At 40.3% G+C, this 18,349-nt stretch overlaps 1 gene segment (V, D, J or C); it reads right to left on the reverse strand.

The window, feature by feature from the left end:
- Positions 1-5,061: 5,061 nt before the first annotated feature.
- LOC101428256 (immunoglobulin kappa variable 1-39-like) lies at positions 5,062-5,644 on the reverse strand. The segment is given in 2 exon segments: positions 5,062-5,384; positions 5,568-5,644. Coding segments are annotated over 2 exon segments (372 nt in total).
- Between the last annotated feature and the right edge of the window lie 12,705 nt (positions 5,645-18,349).

Raw genomic sequence — 18,349 nt, forward strand, 5'->3', positions numbered from 1 at the left:
CATAAAAATATTACAAGGTCTTATAAAATTGTCTAAAATGACTGTTGGGATGCACACATACAAATTCTATAGAGCACTGTAAGCTGGGAACTCCAAAGAAAGGTTTTGATGAAATTCCCAGGAGAAACTGGCAGGCAGAAGTAGAGATGGACGTTCTCTCTTCTGACTGCTTTCAATTTACTGATAATTTAAATCTACACAGCAACAATTAGTCCAGTGGTTGCTTCACCAAACAAATGGGCATCATTACCTGGACAAGTTGACACATGAATCCAACCATCACAAAAGACAAGACTTCAAACCAGAGACAAGGAACACTGCCTCATGATCACCATCTCTTTGGTGGGCCTTATTTGGTAATACATGATAATCTACTTCTCCAATATAACTAAGCTATACTCATTCATAATACAACTAACTACTTATGATTCTTGTACTCCTTTTATTTGAACCTATAATTTTAAATATACCTATTAAATGTATCTCTCAGAGTCTAATGTCTTCGAATTGTTCATATGCTGTTTGAAACCTGAATCCCAAAAGAATTGCTGCTAACTCCTCTCCAGTTATTCATTATATCCAGAATCAGACCCCTGCATTGCCCTCACAGCAAATACTATCTGTGAAAATGAGCAACGAGATACTTAGATGTCACCCTTAGCACTGCCCTTTAGGTCAGTTTGTCAAATAACAAAGTAATTAGTAACCTAAAGTGCAGCTTCACCACCTACTGGTGATAGGTAAAATGGCTTCAGCTCCTAAGGTGTCATAGAGCAGGTTCTTCATTTACTCCCACCCAAAATCAGTGATATTTCTAGACTTATGCAAACAACATCAGGAACATTTTTAAACTTAAGACATTAACTTAGAAAGAAATAAAAAGAAGCCCTGACCTCATAACGGTTTCATTTTACTGGGTGGGACAGACAATAAACAAATGATATCTCTGCATCCACTCTCATCCTGCTACTCTGAGATTTCCTCTCCTGTGTGCTAGGTGCGCAGTGCAGGTACCAGAGCTCTTTTCTCCTCTGACTTGCCTTTCTGGTTCAGGAAGCCGAGGCAGATCCCTCAAGGTGGCGCCCACTGCCCCCTTCCCTCCTTTCCCTCCTACTGGGATGGGCATGCTCACAGCACCCCTGTAGTGGTCACAGACGTCCCTGGGTGACATGATGCAGTAGTGCCTCACTGCAGCTCCTGGTGCCTAGGGAGTTTGGCTCCCACTCTCCCTCCAGGTCCTCTGACTTTTATAGGAAGAGAGATTGGACCAAGCTAATGGTAGAGTTGAGCAGGGCTATCTGCCCCCAGCTGCTTCTCAGGATCTCTAGGAAAGGGCAAAGTAAGCCATGAAATCTCCAGTGTCCCTGTTGTGCACCAAGCTCTCTGCCTGAACCAGAGGTTCCCTGCAGACTCATCTAGCAATCATTATTAGATTCTACAAATGCTCTAATAATGATTGTAGTGGTGAATGCACAACTATGTAATTAAGCCAAATACCATTGATTGTATGATTTGGGTGAATTGTATGCTTTGTTAGCATGTATCAATAGAATTTATTTGTTTAAAAATATGTAGCAATAAAATTGATTTTTAAAAATTGAAAGGGGAAGAACTCTTCAGGAATAAGATAAAATCAAATTGAACACTCTAACCCTTTGCAATATTGAAACATTCCTCTTCAGTATGAATTTAAATGAATAAAAATAAATATCTGATTTTTTCTTTAAAATATCATTTTGTCTCCATTTGTAATTCATCTTTACATTCCTGTATTCCATATAGATCTGTGCTGTATAATCTCTGTCTGGTTCCCTCATATCATATGAGTAAAATAAAAATTTTAACAAAATTTTTTATATTCCTTAGGAAAATCATGATTTTACTTTTTTGAAAAATACATTTTAACAAATCTATTTTCATTTTCCATAATGCCTCATATTCTCACTTCCCTACTTACCAAGATTAAATTCTGTGATGCTGCTTAATAGTGATTCCCTTACATACATCAAGAAATCACTTGCCCTTCCTGTATTTTATTATCTTCATCCAGCAAAACACTACCCATGGTAAAAACCCCACACTTCACATGCCCATATCCATGTCTCTGTGGTTGGAGAAACGTTCTAACTTGTCTCACTTTAAATTTATGACCACTCACCTCATTAGGGTGCTGAATCTTGCCTCTCAATCACACATAATTTCCCAGGACCCTTCACTCTCTACTCATTCTTTTTATCTTTCAAGTTCTAACGTCCCCCACATGGATGAACATGCTAGTAAAAAAAAAATCATGGGCATTTACAATCTATACTGGGAAATTATTGTCTGTAAATTAACTCACTTTATCACTTGTCAGACCCTTCTTTTCTACTTGGGACCCATGATATATTTTTTTCTCTCATTTCTCTCCCTTCCCTGCCTGAATAATTTACTGGCCTAACTAAAGAAAAAATAAGTACAAAAATTTTAAAATGCTAAAAAATGAGGAACAAGTCCAGAAGTCCCTCCTATGTATCCTCTGATCAAGGGATTCTCAAATGGAGGTTTTCCTCTTGTAGTATCACAAATATATCATACCACTGTCTTCTTGTCTCCATGGTTTCTTGTGAGAAATCAGCACTCTATCTTATTGGGTATCCTTACTTTTTTTGCATGCTTTTATCTTGTTCTCAGAATTCTCGCTTTGTCTTTGGCATTTGACATTTTGGTCAGTGTGTGTCTTGAAGTTGGTCTATTTGGAGTATTTTGAATGGGAGTACATTAGGTTTCTTTGACACGGATATCTACGTCCTTCAATAGGGTTGGGAAATTTTCTACCATTATTTCTTCAAATATTAGTTTTATCCCCTTTCCCTTCCCTTCTACTTCTGGGATACCCATGACATGTATGTATTCACAATTTTTCATGTCATTAGTTCCCTGAGACCTTGTTCAATTTTTTCCATTCTTTTCTTCATCTGTTTATTTCTATGTTCACTTTCAGAGGCGAATTTTTAAGCTCACCAATCATTTCTTTTGCTTCCTCAAATCTGCTATTTGTGATTCCAATATTTTTTAATTTGACATATTGCACCATTCATTCCCATAAGATCTGATTTTTTTCAATGTATGCCTTCAAATTTTACTTTGTTCTCATCCAGTGTCTTCTTAATATCCTAATCTCTTCAGCCATCTCATTGAATTTATTAAGGAGATTTGTTTGCACAACTATGATTAGTTGTCTCAACTTCTTTATGTCATCTGGAGGCTTATCTTGTTCTTTTAACTGGGCCATAGCTTCCTGTTTCTTGGTGTAGATTATAATTTTTTGTTGTGTCTTGGCATCTGGCTTACTAGAGTATTTACTCTGGGTGTAGTTTTTCTCATTAGTTTCAGGCTTCCTGCCCTTTCTCCCTTGCTGGTTGTGCAGTAGGAGCCAAGGATGCAGTTGGTGTTACAAGATATGGAGGCTGAAGCTGCGCTCATTGCACAAGGTACCAAGGAAGCTTCTCCCAACTTTCTCCTTTGCCAGGGGTAGGGAAAAAGTCACAGTTTTGTGGAATAATACAAGTTGTGTTAGCCTAGACTGTAGCTGCCCAGAGAGACTGATGAAGCTTCACACCCCTTTCTCCCTTGCCTTGGGTAGGGGTGGAGCTGTATATGTGGGCAACAATCTATGCAGTTCAGGTCCAAAGATGACCACAGTTGCCCCAGTAGAATTCTCATTATTCAGTCTTTGCCAGCCAAATGTACCGTTCGTTACCTGGATAGGCTTGTGCAGGGCCTGACAGCATCCTCCCTGCCAAAGTTGGGGCTGAAGTCTGGGCTAAGGTTGCAGGTTTATCTGGGTGAAATAAACTGGTTACTAGAGTCACTGTCATTTTTGTTCAGTATGGTTTGGCCACATGCTGGGAAAAGGGTCAAAATGGAAGGCAATGGCCTCTCCATGACTTCAACAGTTTCAAACTTTAGATGTTCTTAGCATTATACTTTAGCCAGCCAAATTTACTAATCAGTAGCTGCAAGTAGTGGTCAAGCATTTCCTCCTCCCCTGTTTTTGAGAATGGAGCTTCCAATTCCAGCCACAGAATTGCACTGGGTGACTTGCATTGCCAACATCGGGTGATCAAATGCCTCCAAGTCCTGGCCAGTAATTTCCTAGAGAGGCTGCTGCAGGTCCCCCAGCTTCCTCCCTGTACAGGTGGGGCTGGGGCCTAGGCTAGACCTGCAATATGGCCTGGATGGAAAGAAGCCGCTTCCTACCAGCACTGTGAATTTCAGTCATCCCAGCTTCCCCTCTGCCAGGCGCTGAGTTAAGATGCCAGTTACCGGCCTCTTTCTCACTTGAAAAATTTCAAAGTTTAGCTGTTCTTAGGTTTATATTTTTGTCCACCAAATTTACTCATTAGTAGTCTTTTCCTCCCCCATATTTTGAAAGTGGAGCTTTCAGTTCCAGCCACAGAACAGAGGCCAAACTGAAATCAACATATGTCACTGACTGAGCATCATCCCTTATAACCTAAGCATTCTTCAATGAGTATAGTATATTAAGGCACCCACAGTTACTATTTGATGGTAATAAGAAATGAAAATAGCTATCTAAATTAAAAAAGAAGTTAGAGTAGCAAATCAAACCATCTTTTGTGAAAAGGAAAAGAAAGACATGGATGGGAAAGGGTCCAGTGAAGGAAAGAGTAAGGGAGGTAAATGACCTTCCACAGGGGAAGGTTTGAATATGAAGGATCAAGGATTTAACCTTGGGAAGGAACAGAGTTGGAGGATCATGGGGGAGAAGGAAGAAGATGGAAGGGGTAAGGAAAGAAGATGGTGAATTTTAAAAATTAAGGAGATACAGTGAAGAAAAAATCAATCAATCAGGCTGTAAATTTAAAAGACCCTAGCCTAGACAGTCAATTCACCCTGTCCTTTGATCTCCTCAATGAAAAAAAGATTTCTACGATACAGTCCCCTAAAGGATGTGGTTTCTCATACAGATGAGGGACACAAATATATTCAAGTTTATTTGAAGAGGAAGCAGCTGGTGCTGCAAGATTCACTGCCCTACAGCCCTGGGGAGGAGGTTTATGTTCGAGGTTGAAGCACTGTGGGAGGATAGCCATAACCATGCTGACAGTAATAATCTCCCAGATCCTCAGGCTGGAATCTGCTGATGGTGAGAGTGAAATCTGTCCCAGACCCACTGCCACTGAATCGATCAGGGACCCCTGATGGCCGGGTGGATGCACGATAAATGAGCAGTTTAGGAGCCTGTCCTGGTTTCTGGTGGTACCAGGCTAAGTAGCTGCTAACACTCTGACTGGCCTTGCACTTGAGGGTGGCGGTCTCTCCTGCAGATGCAGCCACAGAGCTTGGAGACTGGGTCATCACGATGTCCCCACTGGCACCTGCAACCAGAGAAGAACATAGAGCATACATTAAATCACGAATGTATAAAATATGAATCAAAATGTAGGTTTTCTTATTTATCATATATATTCAGATCTGCTTTAGATGAAATGGTTTGCTCACTCTGCATGTTAAAACAATCCTCCAGCTTTATAAAGATAATACTCTTCTAAACCTCTCACCTGAGGCCCAGAACACCAGCAGGACAAGCAGTTGGGAATGTGACATCATCTTGCTCACCCGTCTGATGTACTCAGGCCCCATCTCCAGGGAACCTGCATTAATAGAGCTCTGAGCAGACAACCAAGTCCCCAAGGAGCATATGCAAATCCATAGAGAGTATAAAGTCAAACGTACCTGTGCAGTGAGTTGTGAAGATAAATAATGGAAAGGGAAAAATATCATGACCACAGGAAATGTAACTACACTCCTGCAAAAGGCGAGACATCAACTTAACACCACAATTTTGAAAACTATTCAGCACAATTCAGAAAATGAAATATTTTATCAGCAGTTGTATCCTTTCAAATCAACTGCAGCCATCTTGAAAAAATGAATTTGTAAGAAAATACATGCATCTGTAAGTGTAATATCATAACTTAATTAAATGTTATAAATATGGTGCCAAAATATACGTGGAATAGACTCATATCATTGGATAGATTAAGATGCAGTGCACGTATGGTGTATCTATTTCAGTCTAAATTTTAAACAGATATTTGAAGCTCCTCTTCAATATCCCAAAGGAATCTCACTTAATATATCCCAAACTAGTCCTCTGTATTGCCCTTAATACAGTACTACTCCCAGAAATGAGTCACCAAATATTTACAAGTCACCCTTAGGACTGTCATTTAAGCTGACCACTTTCTAAAATCACTAATAGAGTGATTAGCAGAACTGAAGTGTAACACCTCCACCTAGTGGTCATATGTAAAATAGCTTCAGCTCTGAAGGTCTGATAAAGCAGTTCATTTACTCCTACCCAAAACTAATGATACTTTTAGAACTATGCAGATAACAATTTCATGAACACTTCTAGGCACAGGACACTAGTCTGTGGATAACTAAGGTATTAGTGAGTGGTGCCCCTCGCATTTCCACCGCTTGATTCCAGGATTGTGACTCTCAGCTAGGGGAGAAATAGCACCATAGACTGAATGCTGGTTCAGAGCATAAAAAAGCTTCCTGGAAAGCATCGCCCCAGTCCTGCAGGCACTGTCACCTAGTTGACAAGGTAAGTGAGCCCTCATAGGACCAACACACTGAGATGGAAAAACCCTGTATTTTGTTGGGTTTATCTCCCATTCTCTCTCATTCAAAAGTCATGTTATTCATTAACAGCCATTATTAAAATCCTAGTACAAAAAGAAGTACCAGGACTGTATGAGATTGCAACTAGTATTTGTTTAATAAGTATATGAATGAAAAGATAAATAAATAATTGATATAAATCAATTATGTCAACTTTATTTACAAGTAAAACAGAATTCTAAGAAATAAACTAATGAGTAATTTTAGACTTTTTTGTTATTTCATAAATTTGCAGAAATGAAAATAGGTTAGCATAGCCATAAATATTCAGGAAAAATAAATTTTGATACAGAGCCATGCTACCAAATATGAAAAATATTTTGGAGATTAGTGTTCTTAGATGCAAACAACAGAAATGGAGTGGGTTTAAGCTAACTCATATGAAAGTACAAAATGAATATCATGTGGCTTACAGATCTGATCACAAGCTGGGGCAGCATATAGGAAATGTGTTGGAAGTTCGATGGAATTAACACAGTCTGGGACATCACAAAAAGAGAAAGACATGAGCCCTCTCCTACCACAGATGGATGGTGGACACTCCTGATGGCAACATCAATGTTGGATGCCAGTCATGAGACATTGGAGTTTGAAGACATCTACTGCTGCCATCATGGCAGAGGATTCAGTATGAAATACTTTATACTCAGAGATGCATATTTTAAAAATTTCTACATGTTATGTCAAAATTGTGTGAATCTAGCAACTGTAAATAAATTGCTAAATGCAATTAGTTTTCCAACTTAGTGTTATTAGAGAATGCACAACAAGATATGTCCTCTTCCTGCATATTAGTATATAAGTAAGGAGAAATAAGACCAGCAAGATGGTGGCAGAGTAAGGAGCTCCTAGAGTCAGCTCATGCTACAGGGCAGTTAGTAATCCCCAGAGCTATCTAAAGCACCTGTCTGGTGGCTCCAGGAGACAAGAAGGTCATCATGCAACATCGTTGAAAGATTGGAAGGAGGATAATCCCCATCTGCAGAGAAGACTTGTGAGTAGGACATTCCATATCGCAGAGACTGGTGCCCATCTTCCACTGGCTACACGTGCTGCTTAAGAAGTAATTCCATGGCTGAAACTCGAAGCTTCACTTCCCAAAAATGGGGGAGGAAGAGACGGTTGTGCACCAACTTAAGATACTGATCAGTGAATCTGGTGTGCTATCATCTAACCTAAGAAGAGCTGAATTTTGAACCTGTCCATGTTAGAAAGTGGCCAGTAGCACCATTTTAACTGTACCTCTGGCACACGGGGAAGCAGCATGGACTGAAAATCACAATGCTGCTAGGGACCAGCTTCTTTCCATCCTGACCAAACTGGACTTCTAGCATAAACCCCAGCCCCACCTCTGGCAGGGACATAGCTGAAAAGGCCAGCTTATCCAGAAAAATATAGGCCACACCAAGGAGGCTGGTGATCATCCTACTTGGCCACGTACACCACCTCAGGGGCTACCCTGTGGCTGGAATTTGAATCTCCATTTCCCAAAAACAGGGAGGAAGAGGCAGTTGACCACTGATTTCAGGTACTGATTAATGAATTTGGATGGTTAGAGTATAACACTAAAAATAGCTAAAGTTTTAAAATGTCCAAGTCAGAAAGTGACTGGTAGCCACCATTTTGACTATGCACACAACATGAGGACAAGCAGGCTCACTGAAAAGCACCATGACTGAAGGGACAGGTATCTTTCTCCCAGGTGGGCCTGCAGCCCAAGCCTAGGCTTCAGCCCCATCTCTAGCAGGGAGAAAGCTGTTGTGCCCTGAAACTGCCTTTCCAGGTAAAAGAAAGTGCACATTTCACAAACAGAATAGTATGATATGTACAGGGGCAACTGCGGTCACCTTGGACCTGTAACGCATAGATTGCTCTCCATACCGGTAGCTCCACCCCAGTCCCAGGAAGGGGAGAAAGACACTTGAAGCTTCATAAGTCTCTCTGGGCAATCACAGTCTAGAACCGCACAACTTGGATTATTACACACAGAAGTAGCTTGGTCCAAACACCTGGCAAGAAGAAATTTGGAAGAAATTTCATCAGGCCCTGAGGCACTGAGGGCAGCTTGAGCCTCCACAGCTCACAATAATAACTGCATCTTTGGCTCCTACTACACAACCAGCAAGGAAGAAAGGACAAGAAAGCCCTAAACTAAAGAGCAAAACTGCACCAGAATGAATACTCTAGGAAGCCAGACATCAAGGTACCAACAAAAAATTTCTATCCACGCCAAGAAACAGGAAGATATGACCCACAAAAAGGAGCAAGATAGGCCTCAAGATGGCATAAAGGAGTTGAAACAACTAATCATAGATGTTCAAACAAATCTCCTTAATAAATTCATTGAGATGGCTAAAGAGATTAAAGATATTAAGTAGACATTATATGAGAATAAAAAAGAATTTGAAAGTATACGTAGAAAAATAGCAGATCTTATTGGAATGAAAGACACAATAAATGAAATTTAAAATACACTAGAGTCATATAATAGCAGATTTGAGGAAGAAGAAGAAAAGATTGGTGAGCTTGAGTAAATGGCCTCTGAAAGTGAACAAAGAAAAGAACAGATGAAGAAAAGAAGGGAAAAATTGAACAGCATCTCAGGGAAATAAATGACAGTAAGAGACATGTAAATACATGTGTCATGGGTGTCCCAGGAGAAGAGAGAGGGGGGGGATGGGGCAAGATGGTGGCTTAGTGAGTGCACCTGCAAAGAAGCAGCTGGGCAGCATTGGAAATTCTTCAGGACCAGGCTGTTTCAGGATTTTGCAGGGCAGGAGGTGTCTGGACATCAATTTGGTGGGAAGGTAACAGAAAATTCATGTATAAGATAAAACTGAGGCTCTATTACAAGGAGGTGGGGGCTGCATGCGGGATGCTTCCTCCTGGGGTGGTCGCAGGCACGGCACTGGCACCCTGGCGGTGATTCCTGGAGGCTGGGCAGTACTGGGGAATTCATAAACCCTGAGCAGACTATTGGGGGGCTAACAGGGCAGGAGGCCTTCGCAGACCAATTTGGGGAGACAGACGGGAGTTTTATTTCGAGGCGGGGAATTTTTGATTGCGGGCACAAATAATAGCGCTTCTGCCTAGAGCCCTGCCCCCAAGGCCAGCTGTCAATCTGCAGCAGCCTTAAATCACTCGCAATAAAGAGACATCACCAGGAGGCTGTTTCAGGGGTTGGCAGGATGGGAGATGTCTGGAAGCTGATTAGGGGAATATTTTGCGAAGCGTGGGAATTTTGGTTTCGGACACTGATATTGGCACTTCCGGCTGGAGCACCGCCCCCTGGACCTGGCTACTGATCTGCAGCATCATTAAATTGGCTGCAGTGTAGAGGCGCCCCCAGGTGGCTGTTTTGGGGGCTTACAGGGCAGGAGGTATCCTGAAGTCAAATTGGAGATACAGCCACAGAACAGACCCTAGTGAGAGGGTGAATTGTGGGTTTCTAACACATAGGTCAGAGTTTGCAGATGTGACCTCCCCCATAGGGCTGGCACCCAGCTGTGGGGATCCCTGAAGGCTGTGTTGCACTGCGGTGCTCCCAGGCTCCCTGTTAACCAGATTTGAGATTGCCAGATCTGTCTCCCCTAAACCCTGGTGGCCCACATCTCAGAAACTCACACCTCTCGAGCCTGCAATATCACAGACTTTCCATCCCAGAATCCACCATGCCCTGAGGTCCATCTGAGGTTCTTGAATGTCCTAGCCCTCAAGTTTGTGTTTTTGTTTTTGTTTATGTTTTGCTTTGTTTTGTTTTGTTTTCTTATTTTTATTTTATTTTTCATTTTTTATTGTCCTGATTGCCAACATTGCATTATCTCCTAGTCTTTTCTCCTATTGTATCACCCAAGGTCTTTTTTTTTTTTCAGTTATTTAGGGGGGTTTTTTGTTGTTGTTGTTGTGGTTGTTCTTTATCTTTTTTTTTTCTTTTCCTTGTTCCCCTCCCTTTACCCACCCCCCTTTTTCTTTCTTTCTTTCTTCTCTTTTTTTTTTTTGTCCCTCATTTTCTTCTTATTTTATTTTATCTTAATTATACAATAGGTGCTGCAGGTAACACCTCACATTTGCTGGGTTTCCTCATCTTCCATTGCCTCATTTCTGTGTAAACTGATTTTGGCTACCTACACTATCCCCTTTCCCCCACATCTTGATACTCTCCATCATCTACTGTCTCTCCTATATTCCACCTCCCTTTCTTTGATCCCCAAATTGTCTAACTCTTAATTTCTAATACCTTTGGTTTTTTTCTGTCTTTTATCCATTCTTGAAACTATTGCCTTTCTTTTCTCTTTCCCTCTCTCACAAAAGTACTAGCTTTTTAATTCATACCATATTCCTCCCATATTCAGTTGACTACCTCATGATAGCTACTCTACCTACTGCTATAACTCTACACAACTTATATGAATCTAATATCCATCCTCCCAGATCTCATATTGATGCTCTGTTAACATTTATTACCAATACTACTTTACACATTTTCCTTTCTTACACAATTGCCTTTCCCTGGCCCTAATACTTTCCTTCAGAGTGAACTCACCCAGCAATAAGAAATTAGAATAAGAAGAACAAAGTGACAAAGAGAAGATATAACACTTATGCAAAAACAACAGCTAATTAATCCCCAAGACTAGACAAAGAAGCTAAGGAACTGATTAAACACATCAAGATCAAATGATGACCAGACAGCAACAAAAATCTACAAACCAAACGAGCAATCAGGAAAACATGGCTGAATCCAATGAACAAACTAAAAACCAGGAAGGGGAGCAGAATTTCGCACAAGTAACTAAAGATCTCAGAACATAAATCACAGATAAATTTAATGAAGTAAAGGAAGAGGTTAACAATATGAAGAAAACATTTGGAGGGGAAATTGCAGACATACGCAAAAAGATGACAGATATGATGGGAATGAACACCACAGTTCAAGAAATCAAAAATACAATTGCAGCAAATAACAGCAGACTAGAAGAGGCAGAGCAGAGAATTAGTGATGTGGAAGACAGTACGTCGGAAATCAAACGGATCATAGAATTGATCGATAAAAAGATAGAAAAAATCCAGGTAGGACTTAGGGACCTGAATGATAACGCAAAATGGACAAACATACGTATTATAGGCATCCCAGAAGGAGAAGAGAAGGGAAAGGGGTCAGAAGGAGTTGCAGGAAATAATGGCTGAAAACTTCCCAAATCTACAGAGACAGATGTTTATATTCAAGAAGCACAGCACACCCCAAACATCATAAACCCCAACAGGTCCACCCCAAGATATATACTTGTCAAATAATCCAATGCTCAAGACAGAGAGAAAATTCTAAAAGCAGCAAGAGAAAAGAAAACCATCATATACAAGGGAAGCTCCATAAGATTAAGTGCTGATTTCTCATCTGTAACCATGGAAGCAAGAAGGCAGTGGTATGATATAGTCAAGGTACTAAAGGAAAAAAATTTCCAACCAAGAATACTGTATCCAGCTAAACTAGCATTCAAAAATGATGGAGAGTTCAAAATATTCACAGATAAACAGAAATTGAAAGAGTATGCCAACATGAAACCTCCCCTTCAAGAAATTCTAAAGGGAGTTCTGCAGGAAGAAAGGAAAAAACAGGACAGGCAGCATTGGAGGAGAGTGTAAGAGCAATAAAAAAGACCAAAAGAGAAGAAAAACAAACAAACAAAATGTAACAAACACAAGTCCAATCAAAATATGGCTAGCATAAATAATTCCTTGAAAGTAATAACACTGAATGTCAATGGATTAAACTCACCTGTCAAAAGATTCAGACTGGGACATTGGATAAGGAAAAATGACCCATCTATATGCTGTCCACAAGAGACACATCTTAGACCCAGAGATTCATGGAGGCTGAAAGTGAATGGTTGGAAAACAATCTTACAAGAAAACAATAACCAAAAAAAGGCAGGAGTAGCTATATTAATATCAGACAAAATAGACTTTAAATGTGAAACAATTGTGAGAGACAAAGAAGGATACTACATATTAGTGAAAGGGACTATCTGTCAAGAAGATCGAACAATCATAAATATTTATGCTCCTAACAAGGGCACCTCTAAATACGTGAGGCAAATGCTGGAAAAACTAAGTGAAAGAATAGATGCATCTACAATTATAGTGGGGGATTTTAATACACAACTATCAACTCTAGACAGAACACCTCAAAGAGAATCACTAAAGAAACAAAACATTTGAACAGTGTATTAGAGGAGCTGGATCTAATAGACATATATAGATCATTATACCCAAACACAGCAGGATATACACTTTTCTGAAGTGCACAGGGATCATTCTCCAAGATAGACCATATGCTAGGCCACAAAAAAAGGCTTAATGAATTCAGAAAGATCAAAATCATACAAAATAATATCTCTGACCACAGTGGAGTGAAGCTGGAAATTTGCAAGGGACAGAGGCCCAGATTTCACACCACGATTTGGAAATTAAACAGCACACTCTTAGAAAAACAATGGGGGATGGGAAACGGACTTGGCCCAGTGGTTAGGGCGTCCGTCTACCACATGGGAGTTCCACGGTTCAAACCCCGGGCCTCCTTGACCCGTGTGGAGCTGGCCATGTGCAGTGCTGATGCGCGCAAGGAGTGCCGTGCCAGGCAAGGGTGTCCCCCGCGTGGGGGAGCCCCACACGCAAGGAGTGCGCCCATGAGGAAAGCCGCCCAGTGTGAAAAGAAAGAGCAGCCTGCCCAGGAATGGCACCGTCCACACTTCCCGTGCCGCTGATGACAACAGAAGCGGACAAAGAAACAAGACGCAGCAAATAGACACCAAGAACAGACAACCAGGGGAGGGGGGGAATTAAATAAATAAATTTAAAAAAAAAAAGAAAGAAAAACAGTGGGTCAAAGAGGAAATCTCAAAAGAAATCAATAACTACCTTGAACCAAATGATAATGATAACACAACATATCAAAACTCATGGGATGCAGCAAAAACAGTACTGAGAGGGAAATTTATAGCCATAAATTCATACATCAAAAAAGAAGAAAGAGCAAAAATTGAAGAACTAACTGCACATTTGGAGGAATTAGAAAAAAATCAACAAAGTAATCCAACAGGAAGAAGGAAGGAAATAACAAAGATAAGAGCAGAACTAAATGAAATTGAAAATAAGAAAGCACTTGAAAAGATAAACAAGACCAAGAGCTGGTTTTTTGAGAAGATCAATAAAATTGACAAACCTTTAGTAAGACTAACAAAGAAAAAAAGAGAGAAGATGCAAATACACAAAATAAGAAATGAGAAAGGAGATATTACCACTGACCCCACAGAAATAAAGACTATCATAAGAGGATACTTTGAAAACCTATATTCCAACAAAAATGACAATTCAGAGGAAATGGACAAATTCCTAGAAACACATAAGCAGCCTATATTGAGGAAAGAAGAAATTGATGATCTCAACAAACCAATCGCAAGGAAAGAGATAGAATCAGTCATTAAACACCTCCCAACTAAGAGGAGCCCAGGGCCAGACGACTTCACAGGTGAATTCCACAAAACATTCAGGAAAGAACGAACACCAATCCTGCTGAAACTCTTCCAAAAAATTGAAACAAAAGGAACATTGCCTAACTCCTTCTATGGTGCCAACATTACCCTCATACCAAAGCCAAACAAAGACACCACAAGAAAGGAAAATTACAGACCAATTTCTCTAATGAACCTAGATGAAAAAATCCTTAACAAAATACTTGCTACTCGTATTCAACAACACATTAAAAGAATTATACACCACGACCAAGTGGGATTCTTTCCTGGTATGCAAGGTTGGTTCAACATAAGAAAATCAATCGATATAATACACCATATAAACAGATTGAAGGAAAAAAATCACATGATTATATCTATTGATGCAGAAAAAGCATTTGACAAAATACAGCACCCTTTCTTGATAAAAACACTCCAAATGATTGGAATACAAGGAAATTTTTTGAACATGATAAAGAGTATATATGAAAAACCTAAAGCCAATATTGTTTACAATGGAGGAATCCTAGACTCCTTCCCTCTAAACTCAGGAACAAGACAAGGATGCCCACTGTCGCCGCTCCTATTTAACATTGTCTTAGAAGTACTTGCTCGAGCACTGAGGCAAGAACCAGAAATAAAAGGCATTCAAATTGGAAAGGAAGAAGTCAAAATTTCATTATTTGCAGATGACATGATCCTATACATAGAAAACCCTGAGAGATCTACAACGAAGATTCTAGAACTTATAAATGAGTTTAGTAAAGTCGCAGGTTATAAGATCAATGCGCAAAAATCAGTAGCATTTCTGTACACCAATAATGAGCAAGATCAGGAGGAAATCAAGAAACAAATACCATTCACAATAGTAAATAAAAAAATCAAATACTTAGGAATAAATTTAACTAAAGAGGTAAAGAACTTATACACTGAGAACTATACAATATTGTTCAAGGAAATCAAAGAAGACCTAAATAAATGGAAGACTATTCCTTGTTCATGGATAGGAAGACTGAACATTATTAAGATGTCTATCCTACCAAAATTGATCTACACATTCAATGCAATCCCAATAAAAATCAATGCAGCCTTCTTTAAGGAACTAGAAAAACTAACTATGAAATTTATTTGGAAAGGAAAGAGACCCCGAATAGCCAAAGACATACTGAAAAAGAAAAACGAAATTGGAGGAATCACACTACCTGACTTCAAAACATACTATAAAGCTACGGTGGTGAAAACAGCATGGTATTGGCATAAGGAGAGACATATAGACCAATGGAATCGAATTGAAAGCTCTGATATAGAACCTCACATATACAACCACATAATATTCAATAAAGCCACCAAACCCTTTCAACTGGGAGAGAGTGGCCTATTCAACAAATGGTGTCTGGAGAACTGGATAGCCATATGTAGAAGAATGAAAGAGGATTACCATCTCACACCTTATACAAAGATTAACTCAAGATGGATCAAAGACCTAAATATAAGAGCCAAGACCATAAAAACCTTAGAAAGCAGTGTAGGGAAACATCTACAGGACCTTGTAATAGGTAATGGATTTATGAATATCTCACCAAAAGCACGAGCAGCAAAAGAACTAATAGATAAATGGGACTTCCTCAAAATTAAAGCCTTCTGCACCTCAAAGGAGTTTGTCAAGAAAGTAAAAAGGGAGCCCACACAGTGGGAGAAAATATTTGGCAATCATATAACTGATAAGAAACTTATAACTTGCATATATAAAGAACTCCTATATCTTGAAAATAAAAAGATAAACAACCCATTTAAAAAATGGGAAAAAGACTTAAACAGACACTTCTCCAAAGAAGAAATACAAATGGCAAGAAAGCACATGAAAAAATGTTCCAAATATCTAGCTATCAGGGAAATGCAAATCAAAACCACAATGAGATACCATCTTACACCCATAAGATTGGCAGCTATGAAAAAAACAGAAGAATACAAGTGCTGGAGAGGATGTGAAGGAAGGGGAACACTCATCCACTGCTGGTGGGAATGCAGAAGGATCCAACCATTCTGGAGAACAGTATGGCGGTTTCTCAAAAAACTAGCCATAGATTTGCCATATGACCCAGCAATACCACTGCTGGGAATATACCCAGCAGAACTGAAAACAAGAACACAAACCAATATATGTACACCAATGTTCATAGCAGCATTGTTCACTATTGCCAAAAGTTGGAATCAACCCAAATGCCCATCAACAGACGAGTGGATCAATAAAATGTGGTATATACACACAATGGAATACTACTCGGCTGTAAGAACAAACACACTACAAACACATGTGATAACATGGATGAATCTTGAGAACCTTATGTTGAGTGAAGCAACCCAGACATTGAAGGACAAATACTACATGACCTCAATGATATGAAATAAACAAGCTGCCCTAGATAGCAAGAGACTGAACGATAGCCTTGCAGGAAATCGGAGGGTGGAGGAAGGATATGAGCCGATGTCTGCAGGGGTGGAATTTAAGACGAGATGGTGGTAAGTATGAACACAAAGAAGAGATAAAAGGGGGGCAAGGGGTTGCCTTTGCTTGGGGCTTTGCGGGTTTGAGGGTGGCTGGGGAGGGACGGATGGGTAACGTTGCCCAAAAGTGGGGGGAGGGAGGGGTAGCATACGAACCAGGAGAGGGTCAGGTGTTGGTGGAGAGTAAAATGCCGAGAAAATCATATCAAAATATAATAAAGAGGGTTACCTGTTTAGAATGCTCGGAGGGGAGGGTCTGATGCAGGACGGGCTCCTGGGGAATGTCTAAATGCTCATTCTGCCAGAGTGGGTGACACCATGGGGTAGAAACCCAAGTAGTGAGAGTGGGGGTGGACCCACATCCTGGGGAGGACTAATGCCATCCAATAGAGGGAACTGTATCCCTCGAGAGAAAGGGTGGCTCCCAGGGCATTGGGGCAGTTGAGCAAGTTAGGCCCTGAACACTATTCCATCTATCTCTGGAAGTGGCTCCTCAGGAAACGGAGGTTGGCTATCACTGAGGGCACCAAGGTGGAAGGGAAAATGGACGTTAAATGTGTGGAACCAAAGTAAATGGGGGGTAAGAGAGGAGTTTCTTGAGAGTACACAAGATAGATATAAAACATGTAATATTACACCATAACATATAGGAGATGACAGACTGATAATGTAAACCATAATGTAAAACATAGGATAACTAAAAATGTAAAGAACTGTGTATCCTAAAGTATGCACCATAATGTAAGCACAGATGTCACCTTGTTAGAAAGCTAATGTCTCAGACTCTGTACATCACTTTAAGTAAATATGATATGAATAGGGCGTAAGAGTATCACTGTGGAAGGGAAAAGGTTTTCTGGTGGATGTGTGGGAGTGCTGTATATTATATATATACATTGCTGTGGTCTAGGACTCCTGTGAAGAAAAGCTGAATAATTAGGGGGGGGGGGGAAAAGAAAAAAATAGGATGTGGAATTTTTTCAAGTCAACATTCTTTATCTAAGTTCTTTATCTAACTTTATCCAAGTTCTTTATCTATCCTTTAAACTCATCGCTATATGCCATTCCCTAGTAAGGGACCATGACATTATATTGGGCTTCAAATTTCGGGGAGTTCTGGATCACAGAGTGTTTCAACAATGGCAATGGAGGGATACTGGTATGGGATACCAATGACAGGTGATATATGACTGACAGGGAGCTGTACAGAACATATGTCCAGGGTGCATGGTAATGTTTGGATATATTCATAGTGGCAACAATTAAAAACCACAGTAGAGGGGGTACTGGGTTCCTGGCCAGTGGTGCTCTGTCGTGGTCCCTAGGGGAGCAGCGACAGTCTCCCAGGTACAGTGGTGGGGACCGGGAGGGAGTGAGGGTTCAACAGTGAGCCCCAGATGCTAATGACTATGCTTGTGAGCTGATAAACCCAAAATAAGAACAAGGCCTAGAGCAACTTTGTGCCTGGGAATTTCCTTCTGTCAGCCTTCATGTTACTCAAATGTGGCCAGTCTCGAAGCCAAACTCAGCATGTAAATGCAATGCCTTCCCCCCAGCGCGGGACATGACACCCGGGGATGAGCCTCCCTGGCAACGAGGGACCACTATCAACTACCAACTGATGATGCAACTGG

The sequence above is a fragment of the Dasypus novemcinctus genome, chromosome 17 (genome assembly GCF_030445035.2).
Source record: "Dasypus novemcinctus isolate mDasNov1 chromosome 17, mDasNov1.1.hap2, whole genome shotgun sequence".
In the NCBI taxonomy this organism is placed as follows: domain Eukaryota; kingdom Metazoa; phylum Chordata; class Mammalia; order Cingulata; family Dasypodidae; genus Dasypus; species Dasypus novemcinctus.